This window comes from Salmo trutta, chromosome 6 (genome assembly GCF_901001165.1).
Source record: "Salmo trutta chromosome 6, fSalTru1.1, whole genome shotgun sequence".
NCBI classification, from domain to species: Eukaryota; Metazoa; Chordata; class Actinopteri; order Salmoniformes; family Salmonidae; genus Salmo; species Salmo trutta.
The window spans coordinates 9,416,403-9,441,709 of NC_042962.1; the positions used below are offsets into that span (position 1 = coordinate 9,416,403).

At 44.2% G+C, this 25,307-nt stretch overlaps 1 protein-coding gene across 2 annotated transcripts in view; it reads right to left on the minus strand.

The window, feature by feature from the left end:
* LOC115195376 (pleckstrin homology-like domain family B member 2) overlaps nt 1-10,595 on the minus strand; it is a 68,029-nt gene extending 57,434 nt beyond the window's left edge. The window contains exons 1-2 of one of the 2 annotated variants that reach the window (XM_029755172.1): nt 10,040-10,595; nt 3,895-4,014 (exon numbers count right to left, since the gene is read on the minus strand). In XM_029755172.1, the coding sequence (XP_029611032.1) occupies nt 3,895-3,949 (55 nt within the window). In that variant the 5' untranslated portion in view covers nt 3,950-4,014; nt 10,040-10,595. The remainder of the gene's footprint in view (nt 1-3,894; nt 4,015-10,039) is intronic. The other variant, XM_029755171.1, reaches the window with a different exon arrangement.
* Nucleotides 10,596-25,307: the final 14,712 nt, after the last annotated feature.

Below are 25,307 nucleotides of genomic sequence, written 5' to 3' on the forward strand. Positions count from 1 at the left end.
AGAACTCCTCTATGCACTCGCTATGTCCGATTTTAAAATAGCTTTTCGGTGAAAGCACATTTTGCAATATTCTAAGTAGATAGCCCGGCATCACAGGGCTAGCTATTTAGACACCCACCAAGTTTAGCCCTCACCAAAGTCATATTTCTTTTAAGAAAAATGTTTTTACCTTTGCTGTTCTTCGTCAGAATGCACTCCCAGGACTTCTACTTCAATAACAAATGTTGGTTTGGTTCAAAATAATCCATAGTTATGTTCAAATATCCTCTGTTTTGTTTGTGCGTTCAAGACACTATCCGAAGTGTAAAGAAGGGTGACGCGCCCGACGCGTTTCGTGACAAAAAAAATTCTAAATATTCCATTACCGTACTTTGAAGCATGTCAACCGCTGTTTAAAATCAATTTTTATGCAATTTTTCTCGTAAAAAAGCGATAATATTCCGACCGGGAATCTGTGTTTTAGTACAAAGAGAGAGAAAATAAAAACATGGGGTCGCCTCGTGCACGCGCCTCAGTCTCATTGTCCTCTGATAGACCACTTACCAAAGGCGCTAATGTTTTTCAGCCAGGGGCTGCCTCGACATCATTCAGCTTTTTCCCGGGTTCTGAGAGCCTATGGGAGCCGTAGGAAGTGTCACGTTACAGCAAAGATCCTAAGTTTTCAATAAAAAGAGTCAAGAAGCCCAAGGAATGGTCAGAGAGGGCACTTCCTGTACAGAATCTCAGGTTTTTGCCTGCCATATGAGTTCTGTTATACTCACAAACACCATTCAAACAGTTTTAGAAACTTTAGGGTGTTTTCTATCCAAAGCCAATAATTATATGCATATTCTAGTTTCTGGGCAGTAGTAATAACCAGATTAAATCGGGTACGTTTTTTATCCGGCCGTGTAAATACTGCCCCCTAGCCCTAACAGGTTAAACAGGTCAACATTCACAAGGCCTCAGGGCCAGATGGATTACCAGGACATGTGCTGCGAGCATGCCCTGACCAACTGGCAAGTGTCTTCACTGACATTTTCAACCTCTCCCTGTCCGAGTCTGTAATGCCAACATGTTTTAAGCAGACCATAGTCCCTGTGCACAAGAACACTAAGGTAACCTGCCTAAATGACTACCGACCCGTAGCACTCATTTCTGTAGCCATGAAATGCTTTGAAAGGCTGAACATGGGTCACATCAACACCATTATCCCAGAAACCCTAGATCCTCTCTAATTTGCATACTGCCCCAACAGATTCACAGATGATGCAGTCTCCATTGCACTCCACACTGCCCTTTCTCACCTGGACAAAAAGAACACCTATGAAAGAATGCTATTCATTGACTACAGCTCAGCATTCAACACTATAGTGCCCGCAAAGCTCATCACTAAGCTAAGGACCCTGGAACCCTCTGCAACTGGATCCTGGCCTTCCTGACGGGCTGCCCCCAGGTTGTAAGGGTAGGTAACAACACATCCGCCATGCTTATCCTCAACACAAGGGACCATCAGGGGTGTGTGCTTAGTCTCCTATACTCCCTGTACACTCATGACTGCATGGCCAGGCAAGACTCCAACGCCATCATTAAGTTTGCCGATGACACAACAGTGGTAAGCCTGATCACCGACAATGACGAGACAGCCTATAGGGAGGAGGTCAGAGACCTGGCCGTGTGGTGCCAGGACAACAACCTCTCCCTCAACGTGATCAAGACAAAGGAGATGATTGTAGACTACAGGAAAAGGAGGAACAAGCATGCCCACATTCTCGTCAACGGGCTGTAGTGGAGCAGGTTGAGAGCGTCAAGTTCCTTGGTGTCCACATCACCAACAAACCAACATGGTTCAAACACACCAAGACAGTCGTGAAGAGGGCACGACAAAACTGGTGCCCCCGCACATTGACTCTGTACCGGTACCCCCCTGTATATAGCCTCCACATTGACCGGTACCCCCCTGTATATAGCCTCCACATTGACCGGTACCCCCCCCTGTATATAGCCTCCACATTGACCGGTACCCCCCCTGTATATAGCCTCCACATTGACCGGTACCCCCCCCTGTATATAGCCTCCACATTGACCGGTACCCCCCTGTATATAGCCTCCACATTGACCGGTACCCCCCCTGTATATAACCTCCACATTGACCGGTACCCCCCCTGTATATAGCCTCCACATTGACCGGTACCCCCCTGTATATAGTCTCGCTATTGTTATTTTACTGCTGCTCTTTACTTCCTTGTTCCTTTTATTTCTTATTTCGTATTTTTTGAACTGCGTTGTTGGTTAAGGGCTTGTAAGTAAGCATTTCACTGTAATGTCTACACTTGTTGTATTCAGCGCATGTGACAAATACAATTTGATTTGTGTACAAAATAACCATAAGACAACCACACTCACCAAGCTCTCAGAAACATCTCATTTAGTTTGTGTTATATCTGACTGTGTGTGTGTGTGTGTGTGTGTGTGTGTGTGTGTGTGTGTGTGTGTGTGTGATCCCTATACGTATGTTTGTGTGTGTACATCCCTGTTGTCTAACTGCAGAGACAGCAAGCGAGCAGCACTGATATACGCCAGACACACACACATACTGTGATCAAATGCTCTCTTTCTTTCTTTCTCTCGGAGGACCTGAGCCCTAGGACCATGCCTCAGGACTACCTGGCCTGATGACTCCTTGCTGTCCCCAGTCCACCTGGCCGTGCTGCTGCTCCAATTAACTGTTCTGCCTGCAGCTATGGAACCCTGACCTGTTCACCGGACGTGTTGCCTATCCCAGATCTGCTGTTTTCAACTCTCTAGAGACAGCATGAGTGGTTGAGATACTCTGAATGATCGGCTATGAAAAGACAACTGACATTTACTCCTGAGGTGCTGACCTGTTGCACTCTCTACAACCACTGTGACTTTTATTATTTGACCCTGCTGGTCATCTATGAACATTTGATCATCTTGGCCATGTTCTGTTATAATCTCCACCCTGCACAGCCAGAAGAGGACTGGCCACCCCTCATAGCCTGGTTCCTCTCTAGGGTTCTTCCTAGGTTCCGGCCTTTCTAGGGAGTTTTTCCGAGCCACCGTGCTTCTACACCTGCATTGCTTTCTGTTTGGGGTTTTAGGCTGGGTTTCTGTACAGCACTTTGTGACATCAGCTGATGTAAGGGCTTTATAAATACATTTGATTGATTGATCAATCACCACGGTTACAGCAGAATACAGCTGCATCACCATGACAACAGCTATTGCCAGTTCTGAAGAACATTCCACCAGCCTTGGTCTAGAGAAGTGTGTTTTAGGTTTGTTGGGGGAGGGGGGGTAACAGACAGTTTTACACCCTACAATAAAGCATTCCTTCTGTGTTTCTAACCCTGTGACTCTGAGACCCCTATGATAACCCTGTGACTCTTCAGAGACCCCTCTATGAAAATATCGCATATATTAGGGACGCAAGAATGCCTTCGTCACGCATGAACCCGTCTCAATCACACACAACTGTCATGATGGGTTCCACCTGTAACTGTACCCTCACACACAGTGGGAGACAGGAAGTCATATGACATTTGAGGGACTATGGACTGATGGGATCTATGGGGGAGGGAGGGAACAAAGGAGAAGCGAGGACTGGGGTCAAGGGGAGGTCAGAGGTGAAAGAGGGTAGGGGCACGTGTGTTACCTGTGCTGTAGCCCAGGGGTGAGACTGGGCTCTTCAGAGGGTAGGGGTGTGTATGTTACCTGTGCTGTAGCCCAGGGGTGAGACTGGGCTCTTCAGAGGGTAGGGGTGTGTATGTTACCTGTGCTGTAGCCCAGGGGTGAGACTGGGCTCTTCAGAGGGTAGGGGTGTGTATGTTACCTGTGCTGTAGCCCAGGGGTGAGACTGGGCTCTTCAGAGGGTAGGGGTGTGTATGTTACCTGTGCTGTAGCCCAGGGGTGAGACTGGGCTCTTCAGAGGCAGCATGCTGTTCATACGGCTGGCCTCTTCTGGATGGTAGAAGCGCAAGAAGCAGGATTTACCCAGACACAGAGAGTAACCTGGAGAGAAACCCCACAGTCAGGTCTGTTCATCTGCTGCACTGCTCAGTCAACCACACAGGTCTGTTCCAGACCACAGTGTTTGTTCAGGTCATCAATTAGGATCACTGAGTCAGGAAGCATTAATAAGACACCAGGCTCACAACCCCATATAACTAACACACACACACACACACACACACACACACACACACACACACACACAAAAAGAGAGAGTGGAGAGGGGGAAAACTCTCTTTCGCATGCAGCGGTACAAAGGTCACTGAGTGAAGGTCAGCAAAAAGTAAAATCACCTTGACCATCTCTGTTAACCTTAAACTGGCCCTTCCACATGATCCAGAGAAGTCATTCAGCCACTTATCTGTATTAAACTAGTCTGATGCTTATAGCATGGAGGTCTAATCTGTATTAAACTAGTCTGAGGCTTATAGCATGGAGGTCTAATCTGTATTAAACTAGTCTGAGGCTTATAGCATGGAGGTCTAATCTGTATTAAACTAGTCTGAGGCTTATAGCATGGAGGTCTAATCTGTATTAAACTAGTCTGAGGCTTATAGCATGGAGGTCTAATCTGTATTAAACTAGTCTGATGTTTATAGCATGGAGGTCTAATCTGTATTAAACTAGTCTGATGTTTCCAACATTGAGGTCTAATCTGTATTAAACTAGTCTGATGCTTATAGCATGAGGTCTAATCTGTATTAAACTAGTCTGATGTTTATAGCATGGAGGTCTAATCTGTATTAAACTAGTCTGATGTTTCTAACATTGAGGTCTAATCTGTATTAAACTAGTCTGATGCTTCTAACATTGAGGTCTAATCTGTATTAAACTAGTCTGATGCTTCTAACATGGAGGTCTAATCTGTATTAAACTAGTCTGATGTTTCTAACATTGAGGTCTAATCTGTATTAAACTAGTCTGATTCTTGTAGCATTGAGGTCTAATCTGTATTAAACTAGTCTGATGCTTCTAACATGGAGGTCTAATCTGTATTAAACTAGTCTGATGTTTATAGCATGGAGGTCTAATCTGTATTAAACTAGTCTGATGTTTCTAACATTGAGGTCTAATCTGTATTAAACTAGTCTGATGCTTCTAACATTGAGGTCTAATCTGTATTAAACTAGTCTGATGCTTCTAACATGGAGGTCTAATCTGTATTAAACTAGTCTGATTCTTGTAGCATTGAGGTCTAATCTGTATTAAACTAGTCTGATTCTTGTAGCATTGAGGTCTAATCTGTATTAAACTAGTCTGATTCTTGTAGCATTGAGGTTGCAGTTCAGGGATCCCTGGCAAACAGCTCAACTATGGAGAAAAACAATATAGAAAATGACAAAACGGTTCCATCCATCTGTCCGTTACTGATACCAGAGACACCTACACTGAGACAGATACCCAGAGAGGAAACCAAACAGGGGAGGGAGAAAGAGTGAAAGAGAGCGAGAAAAGGGGGAAATGGAAAAATATGGCATTTTGTTTCTCCCTCTCTCTCTCCGTCTCAAAGACCCAATGTTAGGAAAGTGGGTCACGATAACAGGGAGGACGTGACTCCCTTAGAGGGCTCAGTCTGATCTCATGTGTGTGTGTTTTTACATGTATCTGACATACTGTATCTAGTGAGTGGAACTAATACGTGAGTAATGTGTGTGTGTGTCGGCTCCTCCTCTTCAGCTGTGTAAAGAAACATGTCTGACATGATTCACTCTTCCTGACGGGACGCCTACACATTTATTAACTGAATTAAACCCGATCAATACCTGTTTCACATTCAACACGATCAATACCTGTTTCACATTCAACACGATCAATACCTGTTTCACATTAAACACGATCAATACCTCAATACCTGTTTTACATTAAACATGATCAATACCTGTTTCACATTCAACACGATCAATACCTGTTTCACATTAAACATGATCAATACCTGTTTCACAGTAAACACGATCAATACCTGTTTCACAGTAAACACGATCAATACCTGTTTCACAGTAAACACGATCAATACCTGTTTTACATTAAACATGATCAATACCTGTTTCACATTCAACACGATCAATACCTGTTTTACATTAAACATGATCAATACCTGTTTCACATTAAACATGATCAATACCTGTTTCACAGTAAACACGATCAATACCTGTTTTACAACCATGGTCTATCTTTATTTCCCAATCAAAATCGCTTTTTTGGCTTTTAATCATTGTAAGCATCTTTTAACACGGGCTTAACACCTAACAAACACTTTGTACTTTTTTAAACACTTTTAAAATGGGCCATGCCCTGTTTTTACCAGCGATAATGCCTTGCATTGCGCCTGGGAAGAAACTCAACTTGCCATTGGCTCAACTTACCCCAAAGAAAACATTTTAACTGTATTAGGCCATACATCTACAAGGATGCACTTTCATGCTAGGTTTAGGCCATCACATTGAAACCAATAGAGACCCCGACTAATGTATAGAACATTACAAAAATGATCCAATTTGGCTTAATTTGACTTGGTGAAAATCTGTTTTTTTGGACCCAACTTGCTCACCACTTTTTCCATGTGGTTTCTTCCTTCACAGACTCCATGAAATGACAACCTTTTCCGAAAAAAACAAATTGTCAAATTATTCATTTTGTGTATGGTTCCCTAGAAACAAGGGTGGCTCAACTTACCCCTTTGGCTCAATTTACGCCACTCTCGCCTATGCCGTGTGTGACCGTGTGTGTGTGTGTGTGTGTGTGTGTGTGTGTGTGTGTGTGTGTGTGTGTGTGTGTGTGTGTGTATAAATACTTTTTACATTCTCTGTCTAATCACTCACAGTATCTTACAGTATATAAACAGTCAGAGGGAAGGAGAGAGAGAGCACGAGAACAGTCTGTAACAGCAGTCTTTTCTTAAACTCTAATTCCCTGACTTTCAACAGTCTGCCAGTGTTATACAACTGTTGCCCTTATTTGTTTATTAAACTACTTTCTAATTTCCTCCCTCCCCCTAGACAACACACAATCTGGGCTACAGGACATTTTGTTTTTACAGCTATCCCCCAGCTACAACGATAACCGCACACACTTTGATCATACAGATGCCAGTGAAGAAGAAGCCTGGTACCAATTTATGCTGGTTGATCTAAATCGATAGCCTGGTTGTCGTCTCTGTTCAGCTATTACATTCTACTCTTGTGATTTGCCAAAGAGACCTTCGCTTGAAAAATTAGGAGGGGAAAAGGAAGCAATAGTACTCTTTGTCCATTTTGAGATGCCATAGCCAGTATACACTTTTTCAAAATAGTCAGAATTAATATCTTCCATAACTCAAGAGATCTGTCATTAATTTTGACATGTTTGCTGAGGAGATCTTATTGGCGCAATTTTACATCTAACTAAGATTTTTGGTGCAGTTTTTCTCAATGAAAAAATTTGCATGAAAACAAGTAATCTCTCGCTTCATTGAATAATCCCTACTGTTGACCAATCACTGACGAAGGGGTGTAGACTTCAGCTACCAACTTTGGCTTGCCTCCTGAAAAAATGTGTGTGCCTGAACAGCTGGGGAAAAAAACAAGTCCAAAACTAACAAAAACGTCACAAAACGTCATAAAAAAAATGTCCTCATAAAATATGTACCAAAATCTTCTGAACAATTTTGGATGGGAAGCATGCGGACACCTTTAAATGAATACGTCTACTATAGACTAAGGTAGGACGGGGGAAGGAAGGAGGGAAGTGAGTTTACTTTAAGTATCCGTGAGTAACATTGTCATGTCAGCTGACAAATGCTGCTGCTTTCAATTAAATGTCCTCTCTCCTTTATAAAAACAAATAATGTGGCTAATCTTGCCATCTTAAATCAAAGCCCCTGTCTGAATAAATAACAGAGTCCCAGAACAGAGCTAAAGCCGTTGAAAGACAGACTTCCTTTGGCTTCACTTCAGTTCTACCTTCTATGCCCGCAGGCAGTTTCGTCATGTGAAATCACATCTGTCTGAACTGAACTAAGCCCGGTTTCACCAAAAGCATCTTAAGGTTAAATTCATTGTTAGACCCTTCATAGGCGCATCGTTAGGGTACTAGGGGGCAACTAGCCCCCTTCCTGTAATTCACATTAAAACCACAACATGTTACCAAATTATATATATATGTTTTAAATATACAAGTTGGAAAGTCTTAAATAATCCACTTGTTTAGAGAGAAAAATAGATAATTTTAGAGTAAAGTAGTAATATGTTGGGTGAGTGTGTTGGGGGCAACTCGCTCCATCCCCTACTAGGGGAAACTGGCCCCTGGGCGCCAGTTACTACACACACACACACACACACACACACACACACACACACACACACACACACACACACACACACACACACACACACACACACACACACACACACTTCCAATTAATATTTTGTTTTATTAATTAAAAACTATTGAACAAATGTTGCTCCTGAATGTCATTTTAAAGACAGCAGGGATTTAAAAACTTGCATTATTCAAATAATATTTAGTGCAATTGTACATAATGGATTGTATGGAAAAGGAACAACAAAGAAATGAATGTGCAGGTGAATTAAGAGGGACTTTACATTAACTCTCCTCATAGTGCAACACCCTTTCCCCCCATATTTTATTACAATAGGAATCCTACTGTTGACCAATCACTGACAAAGGGGCATAGACTTCAGCTACCAACTTTGGTGTGCCTCCATGAAAAAGTGTGTGTGCCTGAACAGCCGACAAAAACTTTACCGGACTCCAAAACGAACAAAAACGTCACAAAATGTCATCATAAAATAGAGATCCTTGATGAAAAAGTGCTCCAGAGCACTCAGGACCTCAGACTGGGGTAAAGGTTCACCTTCCAACAGGACAACAACCCTAATCACACAGCTAAGACCAAGCAGGAGTGGCTTCATGACAAGTCTCTGAATGCCCCAGCCTGAGTCCGGACTTAAACCCGATCGAACATCTCTGGAGAGACCTGAAAATAGCTGTGCATCGACGCTCCCCATCCAACCTGGCAGAGCTTGACAGGAGCTACAGGGAAAAATAGGAGAAACTCCCCAAACACGTGTGCCAAGCTTGTAACGTCATACCCAAGAAGACTCAAGGCTGTAATCGCTGCCAAAGCTGCTTCAACAAAGTACTGACTAAAAGGTCTAAATATTTATGTAAATGTCATATTAACTTTTTTTTTTTAAATTTGTAATAAATTTGTAAAAATGGCAAGTTTATGTTTGTATTAAAAAAGATAGATACGCGTTTCCAATGACATCATCCACCAAATAATAGACAATTAGGAGGCAACACCTGATAATTGGTTAAAATCACAATGCACACCGATGTCATAGGTAAAACGTATCTTCCTCTTATTTTTTTTACTACAAAACATAGCAACGTGCCATTTTTACATACATTAACGTTGGGGTGGTACTGGACATGATTAACATAACGTTGAATTATTTTTTGAAATGCCCCTTTAAAATAACCTTCTGTCTCATGTAACCATATCAAACTTAACATATATTAGTTTCAGCATCCCGGATTTACGTTTACTATGCTACGTCTTGTCTATGAGACTTGGCTGAGATGATGCGTGGGTGCTGCTTACAATCTTAACGTCAAGATAGACTTTTCAACTTTTCTCGTAGGTAATGAAGTCAATTTCCACTAAAAACGTAGGCTAGGCTATAGACTGACATTTTTGGGGGGGCTAAAGCAAGATCGGTTCTTATTTGTAACAATTATAGAATTGATGGTTGCAACAGAGCAAGTGTGACGCAAATGGTCAAGTAGCCTATCCTTGCCAATTTACTGCCATTAAATCAGCTGACAAACAAATACCTGTATCATTTCCCCACAAGTCACAAAAGGCTACAAAACCAAACGTAGGAAATGTTGCACAAAACACTATTGTAGGATATGAGAGCACAAAATCGCAGTTCCACATGCACACTTGCGCATACATGTTGGCGCCGCTTGAGATTCCTCCAAGCCAGTGAACTTTTGAGTTAAGGCTACTTTTACTAACCTTTTTACTGAGTTCCATCCAGCGAAAATAACAGCAGGATTTTCCTTATTTCTCTATGTACAACAATTATCATGACAATTGGTGAAAAGTAACCCCCCGCTTTCTTATCCTCCTTCAGCCCAGTACAAAGCTCCAGAAATAACTCGAGGCTTTTTGTGTCCACGGATTTCCATCCAGTTGAGTTTGAGGTAAGGAGCGCACCAACTCCCCCGAAATGCGGTGGTGACGCCTGCTTGACGCGAATAGACTGGGGTAAAAAGTAAACCCGCCCCTAAGAAAGTTTACTAGCTCTGCATGAAAAAAAAACACGCGGTTTTAAAATCCAAAACGACTATTTGATTAAAAACGCATTTCAGTTCAGCTAAAACAGTCTCGGACCCCCTTCTCTTTGTTGGTAGATTTACAGCGGTTTATAAACCAGAGGTATTTAGTCCCCACCCTTCTTATGCTTTTTCCTTCTTATGCCTACTTTTATCCTCTGTGAAAACACCTTAACGGGAATGTTACTGTGGCCTCACTCCAAACCATAGAAGTCAACACATCAGAGCATAGCTGCGGGAAGTAGTTTGGGGGTACTGCAACAAAAAATATCCCCCGCGCTGAAGAGTATATCAGTCAGCTAATACAGGACTAGTAAAGGCCCAGTGCACTACTTTAGTGGAAATGTTTTAACTAAATGTATTTGAGTGTTTACCAGCATTTGTAACTTGAGTCAGATAATTATCTGTACAAAACAGTTAATCTAATAATACTTGTGGAATATAAAAAATATTTGCTTGATATGTTTTCCAGTTTCTTGAAATACTTTGTGAAAACTAAAATGGTCTATTCATTCCTTTTCCATTTCAGTAGACACTCTTATCCAGAACAACTTACAGTAGTGAGTGCAAACATTTTCATACTGGTCCCCTGTGGGAATCGAACCCACAACCCTGGTGTTGCAAGCACCATGCTCTACCAACTGAGCCACATCATCACAAAACGCTTTATGTCAGAATGTACTCAATTGCTGTATTGTACATTGTTTTTCTTCATGGTGATAGAAAGTCTATAGGTACTAACCTAGATGACCAGCCTATGTATACTACAGTAATTAATACTGTACAAAAAGTGGTTGTTCTCTATGTCATTTGATCAAGACAAATATTTCATTTGATGTGGATGTTTTGTGACCATAACTTTTCATCTTTTGATGTAAATGTTTGAGGACAGGGTTGTGTTCTTTCTGGATTCCATTAGAATGACATCCCAGACAAAATGACAGGGCAACAACTCTTACAATTCCAACTATTGAATCCTGCAACATACTGTTCTTAATTATACAAATTATACAAATACCTCTGCCAAAGCAGAGAATTTCTTTATTAATATCTTTTTATTTGCATTTTTCAGGGGGTGCTGCAGCACCCTCAACACCTTCAGCACCTTCAGCACCCCTTCTTCATGTGGCTATGCCTCAGTGGGAGAAAATAAAAACTCAAATAGAGGTTATTACTTTTTGAAATCCAGCCTCTCTGATACACAGAAGAACAGTTTTAGTAAAGAGGGAGAAAGAAAAGGGGGGGTGGCAGGAGAGTGATGCTGGGACAGAAGAAGATGTTGGAGAGAACTGTGACAGGAAAATCTCAGTTGCATACTCCAGTCCTCTCTCCTCATCTCCTTTTCAAAACCCACTGGATAAGAAAGCCAGAGGTCCCTCCCCTCTGACCTTCTCCTCCAATGGGTTTTGAGAAGGAGACGAGGAGCGAGGACGTGGGAGAATGCAATTGAGATCTTTCCAGTGAGACAGGGATAGAAGAGAGGGGTAGGAAAAGGAGAAAAACATCCACCCAGATGTTTTTCAGAGGGCTTTGCTCCTGTGATATGACTTAGTTGTATGGTGTTGTTGGATTCTGGGTAAACTCTGATCATTGGTATACACAAACATAGTATATAAAGGAAGAGACTGGTTTATATGTCAGCAGTTAATGGTTCTGTAGAAAGACAGAGTGGCTGTGGAATGTGCTGGGTGGATGGGAGGAGGTCACAGGATTGCTATAGGGGAAGAGGATGGACATCTGTGGATTAGGCGAAGGAGGGGTTGAGGTCAGGTCAGATCCCCTGAAGGGAGAAATTATGGTTCATTACTCTATTATCCTCTTCCTGTAGAACCACAAGATGTAAGGATTGGAGAGAAGGAGGAGTGTCTAAAGTGGAGTATATATATTTGTAGTTGTGGGAACATGTCTTTATCTGAATACAGCTGTGTCGACCCTTTTGGAGAATTAAACTTGGTTCAGCTTCTCTAGTGTCCGTGAGCTATTTACTCTGAAAAATTAGAACCTAACAGTTTATAATCTCTGTTATTGGAAAAACACTGCAAGCACAACGCGGATTATTGGCTGCGTGTGTGTGTCTCTCTCTCTCTGTCTCTCTCTGTCTCTCTCTGCCTCTCTCTCTCTCTCTCTCTCTGCCTCTCTCTCTCTCTGCCTCTTTCGCTTTCTCTGCCTCTCTCTCTCTCTGTCCCTTCTTCTTTGTCCTTACCATGAACTTTCCAATTCTTTCTACCTCTTGCCCTCTGCCCTGCCCTCTTCATATCTCTTTTTCTCTATGACTCTCTGAGACAATACATTGGCTTCCAGGATGAACAATACCTTGGCTTCCAGGCCGAACAATACATTGGCTTCCAGGACGAACAATACCTTGGCTTCCAGGACGAACAATACCTTGGCTTCCAGGATGAACAATACCTTGGCTTCCAGGATGAACATTACCTTGGCTTCCAGGATGAACAATACCTTGGCTTCCAGGATGAACAATACCTTGGCTTCCAGGATGAACAATACCTTGGCTTCCAGGATGAACAATACCTTGGCTTCCAGGCCGAACAATACCTTGGCTTCCAGGACGAACAATACCTTGGCTTCCAGGACGAACAATACCTTGGCTTCCAGGATGAACAATACCTTGGCTTCCAGGACGAACAATACCTTGGCTTCCAGGATGTACAATACCTTGGCTTCCAGGACGAACAATACCTTGGCTTCCAGGACAAACAATACCTTGGCTTCCAGGACGAACAATACCTTGGTTTCCAGGACGAACAATACCTTGGCTTCCAGGACGTATATCAAAACACATCTTGTCAATATTAGAGTCAGCCAGCCACAGTGTTAAAACAAACAGGTCAGTGAATATTTCAAGCGTTAATCCAATCTCCCAAACACCTGATTAACTTAACAAAAGGCACACTTCAAGAGGTGGTCCAGGTAAGACATTACATAGCACAGCTGGGGGGGGGAGACCGATGACAACATGGATTCCCGTCAGACGAACTCCTTGAAAGCCCTACTCCTTCAAGTTTGCAGTTCTATCTAAAAAACACTATTTTGCTCAAAACATATTTATTTGACCCTTTTAGTGTGGGTACTTTACTGTATTTATACTTGGGGTATCACTTTTCAACAGTAAAAAGTGTAATAATCGCTGGAAGACATCTTTAACGGACTGTGGTCAGACCAGACCAAGACAGAGAGGTGGGGAGGAAAGGAAAGGAAAGGGGGGAGACCTAGTCAGTTATACAACTGAAAGGGAAAGGGGGGAGACCTAGTCAGTTGTACAACTGAAAGGAAAGGGGGGAGACCTAGTCAGTTGTACAACTGAAAGAGAAAGGGGGGAGACCTAGTCAGTTATACAACTGAAAGGGAAAGGGGGGAGACCTAGTCAGTTGTACAACTGAAAGGGAAGGGGGGAGACCTAGTCAGTTATACAACTGAAAGGGAAAGGGGGGAGACCTAGTCAGTTGTACAACTGAAATGGAAGGGGGGAGACCTAGTCAGTTATACAACTGAAAGGGAAAGGGGGGATACCTAGTCAGTTGTACAACTGAAAGGAAAGGGGGGATACCTAGTCAGTTATACAACTGAAAGGGAAAGGGGGGATACCTAGTCAGTTATACAACTGAAAGGAAAGGGGGGAGACCTAGTCATTTGTACAACTGAAAGGAAAGGGGGGAGACCTAGTCAGTTATACAACTGAAAGGGGGATACCTAGTCAGTTATACAACTGAAAGGGGGATACCTAGTCAGTTGTACAACTGAGTGAGAAAGGGGGGAGACCTAGTCAGTTGTACAACAAAGGAAAGGGGGGAGACCTAGTCAGTTGTACAACTGAAAGGAAAGGGGGAGACCTAGTCAGTTATACAACTGAAAGGGGGAGACCTAGTCAGTTGTACAACTGAAAGGAAAGGGGGGACACCTAGTCAGTTATACAACTGAAAGGGAAAGGGGGGAGACCTAGTCAGTTGTACAACTGAAAGGGAAAGGGGGGATACCTAGTCAGTTGTACAACTGAAAGGGAAAGGGGGGAGACCTAGTCAGTTATACAACTGAAAGGAAAAGGGGGGAGACCTAGTCAGTTGTACAACTGAAAGGGAAAGGGGGGAGACCTAGTCAGTTATACAACTGAAAGGGAAAGGGGGGAGACCTAGTCAGTTGTACAACTGAAAGGGAAAGGGGGGGAGACCTAGTCAGTTGTACAACTGAAAGAGAAAGGGGGGAGACCTAGTCAGTTATACAACTGAAAGGGAAAGGGGGGAGACCTAGTCAGTTGTACAACTGAAAGGGAAAGGGGGGGAGACCTAGTCAGTTGTACAACTGAAAGAGAAAGGGGGGAGACCTAGTCAGTTGTACAACTGAAAGGGAAAGGGGGGAGACCTAGTCAGTTGTACAACTGAAAGGGAAAGGGGGGGAGACCTAGTCAGTTATACAACTGAAAGGGAAAGGGGGGAGACCTAGTCAGTTGTACAACTGAAAGGGAAAGGGGGGGATACCTAGTCAGTTATACAACTGAAAGAGAAAGGGGGGAGACCTAGTCAGTTGTACAACTGAAAGGGAAAGGGGGGAGACCTAGTCAGTTATACAACTGAAAGGGAAAGGGGGGATACCTAGTCAGTTGTACAACTGAAAGGGAAAGGGGGGGAGACCTAGTCAGTTATACAACTGAAAGGGAAAGGGGGGAGACCTAGTCAGTTGTACAACTGAAAGGGAAAGGGGGGAGACCTAGTCAGTTGTACAACTGAAAGGGAAAGGGGGGAGACCTAGTCAGTTATACAACTGAAAGGGAAAGGGGGGAGACCTAGTCAGTTATACAACTGAAAGGGAAAGGGGGGAGACCTAGTCAGTTGTACAACTGAAAGGGAAAGGGGGGAGACCTAGTCAGTTGTACAACTGAAAGGGAAAGGGGGGAGACCTAGTCAGTTGTACAACTGAAAGGGAAAGGGGGGAGACCTAGTCAGTTATACAACTGAAAGGGAAAGGGGGGATACCTAGTCAGTTATACAACTGAAAGGGAAAGGGGGGAGACCTAGTCAGTTGTACAACTGAAAGGGAAAGGGGGGAGACCTAGTCAGTTATACAACTGAAAGGGAAAGGGGGGAGACCTAGTCAGTTGTACAACTGAAAGGGAAAGGGGGGAGACCTAGTCATTTGTACAACTGAAAGGGAAAGGGGGGAGACCTAGTCATTTGTACAACTGAAAGGGAAAGGGGGGAGACCTAGTCAGTTGTACAACTGAAAGGGAAAGGGGGGATACCTAGTCAGTTATACAACTGAAAGGGAAAGGGGGGAGACCTAGTCAGTTGTACAACTGAAAGGGAAAGGGGGGATACCTAGTCAGTTGTACAACTGAAAGCATTCAACTGAAATGTGTCTTCCACATTTAACCCCAACCCCTGAGGTGTGAAAAGAGAGGGAGAAAATAATGGGGAGAGAGGTAGGAAAAAATGAGAGAATATGACAATAGAGGAATGTGTTCTTCCAAAAACCCTAAGAAGGGAAAATGTAAAGAGGGATAAGAGGAAAATAATGTTTGGAGCTGGAAGAGAGAAGGAGGAATATAAGTGATCACTAGGAGATGCCATGTTAGGTGTGTGAGGTTAGGTGTGTGAGGTTAGGTGTGTGAGGTTAGGTGTGTGAGGTTAGGTATGTGAGGTTAGGTGTGTGAGGTTAGGTGTGTGAGGTTAGGTGTGTGAGGTTAGGTGTGTGAGGTTAGGTGTGTGAGGTATCTATTGTCACCTGTGTCTCGTCTGGACTCATCTGGTCTGACTCTAACTGACAGAATGTCTCTGGGTCCTAAAGGAGAGAGAGGAGAAGGAGGTTAGACTACATAGAAGATAGACCCAGAAACTAAACACACACACACACACACACACTGTGGCACTCTACGACCGTGACTGTGACCATGAGTGCTAGTCTGAACCAACCACCCTGCATTGTTCAGCTGTTGATTGGAGTGAGGTTTATTTCACAGCTCTGTACAAAAATGAAAGCAAAGGCCAATAAATCCCCATCTAGATTGAGTGCGGGGGTGTCTATGAGTATGTAAAAGTAGGGTACATATAAATAAGTGGCCTTACGGTGTGACAAGAAGGACAGCAGTTGGAGAGGGGAGGAATTTAACAGAGAGGACAATAGACATAGAACAAACAGTAATAGCAGCAGAAGGACATGGCAGGGAGGTGTGTGTGTGTTGAGTCTCTGTGTGTTGAGTCTCTGTGTGTGTGTTTCACATACACAAACAAGTGAAATACCACAGCAAACATGATTAGAGCCTTGTTAAAATCACATCCACCATGTATCCTCCCTCTTCTATCATTCCTCCTTACTCTCCTCCTCTCCTCTTCTCTCCTCTCCTTTCCCCTTTCTCCTCTCCACTCCTCTCCTTTCTTCTCTCCTCCTCTCCTTTCTTCTCTCCTTTCCTTTCTCCTCTCTTCTTCTCTCCTTTCCTTTCTTCTCTCCACTCTCCTCTCCTTTCTCCTCCTCTCCTTTCTTCTCTCTTCCTCTCCTTTCTTCTCCTCCTCTCCAGAGGAAACACAAATCACCAGCCGCTCCAGGGCACTTCCTCTAATTCAGAACTCACTTCCCCTGTCTGAGGACATTTCCTTTACGGACTCGAACACCCTATTTGCTCCTCTACAGACAACTTCTCACACACGCACACACACACGCACACGCACACGCACGCGCACGCACACATGCACACACACACACACACACACACAGGCAAAATATAAATGAGGTATGTGTGTGTTTGATATGACCTGATGTAAATGGAGATCAACAGCACTTGAAATTCAGGTAGATTAAAACAAGGACAGTAATGAATAGCCTGAAGGACTACTGACAGGAGTACTCTTCCTCCTCCTCCTCCTCCTCCTCCTCCTCTCACACCTCCCTTTACCCTCTCCCCTAACACTCTTCATGCCTCCTCTTCCTCCTCCTCCTCCTCCTCCTCCTCCTCCTCCTCTCACACCTCCCTTTACCCTCTCCCCTAACACTCTTCATGCCTCCTCCTCCTCCTCCTCTTCCTCCTCCTCCTCCTCCTCCTCCTCCTCCTCCTCCTCTCACACCTCCCTTTACCCTCTCCCCTAACACTCTTCATGCCTCCTCTTCCTCCTCCTCCTCCTCCTCCTCCTCCTCTCACACCTCCCTTTACCCTCTCCCCTAACACTCTTCATGCCTCCTCCTCCTCCTCCTCCTCCTCCTCCTCCTCCTCCTCCTCCTCCTCCTCCTCTCACACCTCCCTATATCACTCCTCCTCCTCCTCCTCCCTCTACCCCCCTCCCCTAAGGGTGAGTCAGGGCAGGGCTTTGTCTCGTTACACTTTAGTGGAGGTGTGTTGCCGAGGGATACAGAACACAGAACTGCCCTCATCAGCCACATTGTTGGGCTGTGTGTGTGAGGGCATGCGTGTGTGTTGTGTACTTGTGGGTCATCATTCCATGTTCCATATATCTGTCTGGGGATAGGGATCAAATCCGAGTCCATGCTGCTGCTCAAGGAGGTCCGATCTAACCCAGAGATGTGTTTTCAGACAGCACAGCAGACATGTTTATACTGATCAACACACAGCAGAAAGCAGCGCAAAATCTCTCTGGCTCAACTACATGTTAAAGACTAGCATATTACTAAGTCTCTACTGACAGGAGAAAGAGAAGGACAAAAACAGAGAAAGAGAGGATAAGCAAAGAGGAGTGGGAATAAATGAGAGAAAGTGATAGAGAGGAGAGGAGGAACATGAGGAAAACGTTGTGATGAAGGGATGAGATGAAAGGAGGAGAGCTGAGCTATAACTAAGAGAGACCATCTGGGTGAATATTGCCTTCCATTTCTTCTTTATGACTTCTCTCTTTTCATCTCCCTATCCTTCTCTTTTTTCTTTCTGTCTCTCTGTCTCTCTCTCTCTTCTCCCTCTCTCCTTTGCCTTCCTCCATTGCTCTCTTTCTCTTCAGACGTGGGAGAATGGTAGTATTTGAGGAAGCCCTCAGATGTTAGACACATGAGTTACTGGACATCAATGGTGTGTGTGCACCAGCATGCACATGCCTGTGTGCATGAGTTGTTTTGGAATCACCACATTTGATTAGACACCATGTACCTCAGCAGGGGATTATGGGTAGGGCATGGGGAGTCTGCATAAGGTGCCAGGGCCTGTAGTGTGTGGTGTGTATAGGGCGATGGGTGGGGGAAAGGGATACTGTATGCAATATCACTAATTTACTCTCTCTCTCTCTCCTGTCTTTCTTTCTCTGGACGGTCCCTTCCAACATTCCATCCTCCCAGCTGACAAAGCTCTTATTGTGTCCCTCCTTCTGTCTCATCCCCTATTGATGACAGACACACACACACACACACACACACACACACACACACACACACACACACACACACACACATACACACACACACACTGGCACACACACACAGTCACACACAGTCACACACACACACAGTCACACATACACACAGTCACACATACACAGGCACACACAGGCACACACAGGCACACACAGGCACACACAGGCACACACACACAGGCACATACAGGCACACACACACACACACACACACAGGCACACACACAGGCACACACACACACACACAGGCGCACACACACACACACAGGCACACACACACACAGGCACACACACACACAGGCACACACACACAGGCACACACACACAGGTACTGCATGCATTAGTCACAGATACTGTCAGAATACCTGGGAAGCGTTGTCTACTGTACAGTGTACAGATCTGGGATCAGTCATGTGACCATATTCTGTAAACTACCTGGCACACACAGCATCATGGGGCACACACAGCATCATGAGGCACACACAGCATCATGGGGCACACACAGCATCATGGGGCACACACAGCATCATGGGGCACACACAGCATCATGGGGCACACACAGCATCATGGGGCACACACAGCATCATGGGGCACACACAGGCTTCCCTGCGCTAGACTCCCATCCAAAGCCATAGACAATACTGGCATGCAGTGTGCGCAGCAACAAACAATCAAACAACAGTGTTCTTTGTGTGTGTTTAACAATTAAACATGGATTACTGAGCTATAATCTGTCAGTAGGCTGCTAAACAGTTCACTCAGGAAGTAACCCTTCAAAAGAACAACGGAACCGGACTATTACCTGTTAAGAAAAACTGTAGTCTTACATAACAGAATAACATATTAGGAGAAACGTAACAGGCTAGAAATCACAGGCTACAGAACCTGTACATAATCAGCCTAAAGAAACATAAAAATAATCAAATATAAATGTTTACCATCATTGAAACAGGGCTGAGAAGCTCGGTTATGATGAGAGGAAACGTCCAAATTGTTTTATCCTGTCACTTTGCGTCTCGGCTACAGTCTATACACACACACACACACACACACACACACACACACACACACACACACACACACACACACACACACACACACACACACACACACACACACACACAGAGAGAGGGGCTGGCCACCTCACAGGCGTATTCCACAGCTGCACTCCACTGACTGCCCCGTCCTCTCACACACGCTGAGGCCGGCCCCAGGCAGTAGCAACGTGAAGCCCAAAAGCTGTAAGGAGACCTGGGAAAAATGGGACAGGGGCGTGTTTTGTGTTCCTATGTGTGCTGACAGACACTCAGTAAAAATGTCTTTATTCTTTTGGAACTTTTGTTTGTGTAATGTTTACTGTTCATTTTTAATGTTTATTTCACTTTTTGTTTATTATCTACTTCACTTGCTTTGGCAATGTTATCATATGTTTCCCACGCCAATAAAGCCCCTAAATTGAATTGAGAGAGAGAGAGAGAGAGAGAGAGAGAAGACTAAGTTGCCTTACAGTAGCTTTAATCTAATTGATATAAATTCCCTCAGGGATGCCCTGACCACAACAACGTTTTGCTAACCTAATTCCTTTAGGAATGCATTTCCTTGCACGGTGACTAGCCATTTCAGGGGAAAATAAAATATAATCAAAATATAGTTCCTAAACTATCCTAGATATCCTAGCCTCAGTTGATCATACGCCTCCAGCTACCCAGGGCCTCCTGGTTGTGTGGCGGGAGGAGAGGGTAGGCCTGGCGGGAGAGGGTAGGCCTGGCGGGAGAGGGTAACCATGGCGGGAGAGGGCAGGCCTGGCGGGAGAGGGTAACCCTGGCGGGAGAGGGTAGGCCTGGCGGGAGAGGGTAAGCCTGGCGGGAGAGGGTAAGCCTGGCGGGAGAGGGTAGGCCTGGCGGGAGAGGGTAACCCTAGCGGGAGAGGGTAGGCCTGGCGGGAGAGGGTAGGCCTGGCGGGAGAGGGTAAGCCTGGCGGGAGAGGGTAGCCTGGCGGGAGAGGGTAGGCCTGGCGGGAGAGGGTAGGCCTGGCGGGAGAGGGTAGGCCTGGCGGGAGAGGGTAACCCTGGCGGGAGAGGGTAGGCCTGGCGGGAGAGGGTAGGCCTGGCGGGAGGAGAGGGTAACCCTGGCGGGAGAGGGTAGGCCTGGCGGGAGAGGGTAGGCCTGACGGGAGAGGGTAAGCCTGGCGGGAGAGGGTAGGCTTGGCGGGAGAGGGTAGGGGTCAGAGCGGGTTATCTGACACAGAGAGGTCTCTGCATGAATAGGAAAGTCCAGCACGTGCCCTGTCCCGCCCGCTCGCCCTGCCCCACCTGCTCCCTCAGCCCAGGATGACAATAGATAGACTAGATGCATGGACATTTAGATGCATGAACATTTATACATGCTTTGTTTGGTTTATTTTGGCAGTGTCACAGGTCACCAAGTATCCTACACCTAAAACATATCCATGTAGGTGTACCTGAACTTTCACAATGACATCATCATAGACAAACACAGACCCTGGAAGTAGATGCTATGGAATAGTTTTGACAGGGATTCCGCTTGGAGTCGGAAGCCCTTATAAAATGTATACAGACAAATCTTGTTGTTTTGGTTCGGAAACAAATTTAGGCTTAAGATTGTTGAGTGAAGACTGGCCCAGGGGGGTTTAGGTAGGTTCTGGGTGGATTAGGTAGGTTCTGGGTGGTTTGTTTAGGTAGGTTCTGGGTGGTTTGTTTAGGCTGGTTCTGGGTGGTTTTGGCAGGTTCTGGGTGGTTTTGGCAGGTTCTGGATGGTTTTGGCAGGTTCTGGCTGTTTTGGTGTGGTTCCATGCTGCATTTAACCAGTTTCATCTCACCCTTGCTCCATTATCCATCTTGCTCTCTCCCTCTCTCTGTCCCTCTCTCCATCTCTCTCTTTCTACACACGTTCATAAAAGTCATAATAGACAGGCTATTGGTGGTCACATCACCAACAAACTATCATGGTCCAAACACACCAAGACAGTTGTGAAGAGGGCACGACAACACCTTTTCCCCCTCAGGAGACTGAAAAGACCATCGAGAGCATCGTGACCGGGAGCATCTTCGGATGTATGGCAATAGCTCAGTATCTGAACACAAGGCAATACAGAGGGTAGTGTGTACGGCCCAGTGCATCACTACAGCCAATCTTCCTCACATCCAGGACCTACAGTACGAGTCAAAAGTCTGGACACACCTACTCATTCAAGGGTTTTTCTTTATTTGTACTATTTTCTACATTGTAGAATAATAGTGAAGACATAAAAACTATGAATTAACACAAATGCAATGTAGTAACAAAAAGTGTTACAAATCCAAATATATTTTCGATTTTAGATTCTTCAAAGTAGCCACCCTTTGCCTTGATGACAGCTTTGCACACTCTTGGCATTCTCTCAACCAGCTTCATGAGGTAGTCACCTGGAATGTATTTCAATTGACAGGTGTTCCTGCTAATTTGTGGAATTTCTTTCCTTCTTAATATGTTTGAGTCAATCAGTTGTGTTGTGACAAGGTAGAGGTGGTATTCAGAAGACATTTTGTAAAAGACCAAGTCTTTTTCCATATTATGGCAAGAACAGCTCAAATAAGCAAAGAGAAAGGACAGTCCATCATTATTTTAAGACATGATGGTCAGTAAATCCAGAACATTTCTTCAAGTGCAGTTGCAAAAACCTTTAAGCGCTGTGATGAAACTGGCTCTCTTGAGAACCGCCACAGGAAAGGAAGATCCAGAGGTACCTCTGCTGCAGAGGATAAGTTCATTAGAGTTAACTGCACCTCAGATTGCAGCCTAAATAAATGCTTCACAGAGTTCAAGTAACAGACACATCTCAACACCAATTGTTCAGAGGAGACTGCGTGAATCAGACCTTCATGGTTGATTTTCTGCAAAGAAGCCACTACTAAAGGACACCAATAATAAGAAGAGACTTGCTTGGGTGAAGAAACCTGAGCAATGGACATTAGACCGGTGGAAATCTGTCCTTGGGTCTGATGAATCCAAATATGGGATTTTTGGTTCCAACTGCTGTGTCTTTGTGAGATGCAGAGTAGGTGAAATCATGATCTCTGCATGTGTGGTTCCCACCGTGAAGCACAGAGGAGGAGGTGCACACTTAACAAGCATGGCTAGCACAGCATTCATACCCCCTGTACATAGCCTAGTTATTGTTATTTTGTGTTACTATTTTAGTATATATTTTTGCTAATTTTCTTACTTAAAAAAAGTTCTGCATTGTTGGTTAAGGCCTTGTAAGTAAGCATTTCACGGTAATGTCTACACCTGTTGTATTCGGCGCATGTGACAAATAAAATGTGATTTGATTTGAGAGAGAGAGAGGGAGGGAGGTAGAGAGGGGAGGGAGGCAGAGAGGACGGGAGAGAGAGAGGGGAGGGAGGGAGGGAGAGAGAGAGAGAGAGGGGGAAAACAGGATAGACAGTGGGCATTTTTCACATATGAAATTCGGTTACCTGGTTAGGTTTCCTGGAGTGTTTATGAGAATTCTACAAAATACGCTTTGCTTTCACAAGACCTGAAACAACCTTTTCAGAATGCGATTTGCGAGACGCACAAGCTAGCTAACGGGCAAAAAGTTCCACAGAAGTCTCACTGCTGAGTCACTACCTGGTACTCTGGTCCAGGATCTTGGACCCACTACTCACACAGGTAGAGGACTCGTTTCTGCCAGGGTTCGTTTGCGTTTCACACATGCTTTATAGCGCAGATCAGTGTAACGAGGGTCGTATAAAGGGGACCAAGGCGCAGCATGTAGAGTGCTCATACTTGACTTTAATGAAAACACTTAAACAAAAACAACAAAACGACAGCCAACAATTCCGTCAGGTAACTAACAAAACGGAAAACAACTACCCACACCAACACAGGAAAAACAGGCTGCCTAAGTATGGCTTCCAATCAGAGACAACAATAGAGACAGCTGCCTTTGATTGGAAACCATCCCTGGCCAAAACATAGAAAACAAAAACATAGAATGCCCACCCATCTATCACACCCTGACCTAACTAAACAGAAAAACACAGCTCTCCTAGGTCAGAGCGTGACAACCAGGATCCTGATCATACAGGGATATGTTAAGCGCTCTTAGTGTCGAGTTTGTTAGGATCATGGGAATTTATAGGATTATAATGACTTGTCCAATGACCATAGACACGCACAACATAATTAAATTGACATACGTGTACACGCACAAAGGCACACAGAGACAAACAATATTATTTCCCGCTCAAATGCCAAAGCACACACACAGATCAAGTATAGTTACTATAACAACTGAATACTTCAGTCCAACACACTAACTGCCTCCTAACTTAATCTTGTAACTGTCTTCCACTAAGACTTACTCACTAGCCACTTATAGACACAAATAGGTGTGTGTGTGCCGACCTGTTAGCTGTGTGGACCAGAGGGGTGAAAGAACCACAGGGTCTGCAGGAGTGGAGAGAACTACGAGACTCTAGACTCTTGCTCTCTCAGTGTGTGTGTGTTGAAGCTCTTTCCATGTGTGGCGTTAGCAGTAACTCAAGGTTCTCTGAAGACGTCTACCAGTCCCCACTCTGAACTGCTCTCCGGCTCAGTTCCACATTCTTCAAAGATTCTACCAGACCACGCCCCCTTCTCAGGTCCTCCGCAGCCTATTACAGGTGAGAGAGGATTCTACCTACCTGTCCCTCAGCCAACCAGGTTACTGATGTACAATAATTTATAGTCCCTCGAAAGCTATGTTGTATCTAGGTTAATCTATAAGAATTGACATTACGGCCCATATTTTATATAAAATGTATCAACAATAGTTTAAATTGTCTTTCTCTCTCTCTTTCTCACTCTCTCTCTCCATTCCACTCTCTCTCCTCTCTCTCTGTAGGAGATATACATGATTGACGAGCTAGTCCCCTGCTCCCCTGCTCTCCTGGTTCTTCTGTTGGCTGCAGGTGTTTGTGACAGTGCTGCTGATTGGCTACAGCTATTATGACTGTTCATCCTAATAGTTCCGGTCCTGTCTTACCTCTTCCACATACAGGTACAGTTTAACATGTAATGGTACAGTTTAACATGTAATGGTACGGTTTAACATGTAATGGTACAGTATAACATGTAATGGCATGGTTTAACATGTAATGGTACAGTTTAACATGTAATGGTATGGTTTAACATGTAATGGTATGGTTTAAAATGTAATGGTACAGTATAACATGTAATGGCATGGTTTAACATGTAATGGTACAGTTTAACATGTAATGGTACAGTTTAACATGTAATGTTACAGTATAACATGTAATGGTACGGTTTAACATGTAATGGTACAGTTTAACATGTAATGGTACAGTTTAACATGTAATGGTACAGTTTAACATGTAATGGTACAGTTTAACATGTAATGGTATGGTTTAACATGGTATGGTTTTACATGTAATGGTATGGTTTTACATGTAATGGTATGGTTTAACATGGTATGGTTTTACATGTAATGGTATGGTTTTACATGTAATGGTTTTGTTTAATATGTAATGGTATTGTTTAACATGTAATGGTTTTGTTTAACATGTAATGGTTTTGTTTAACATGTAAT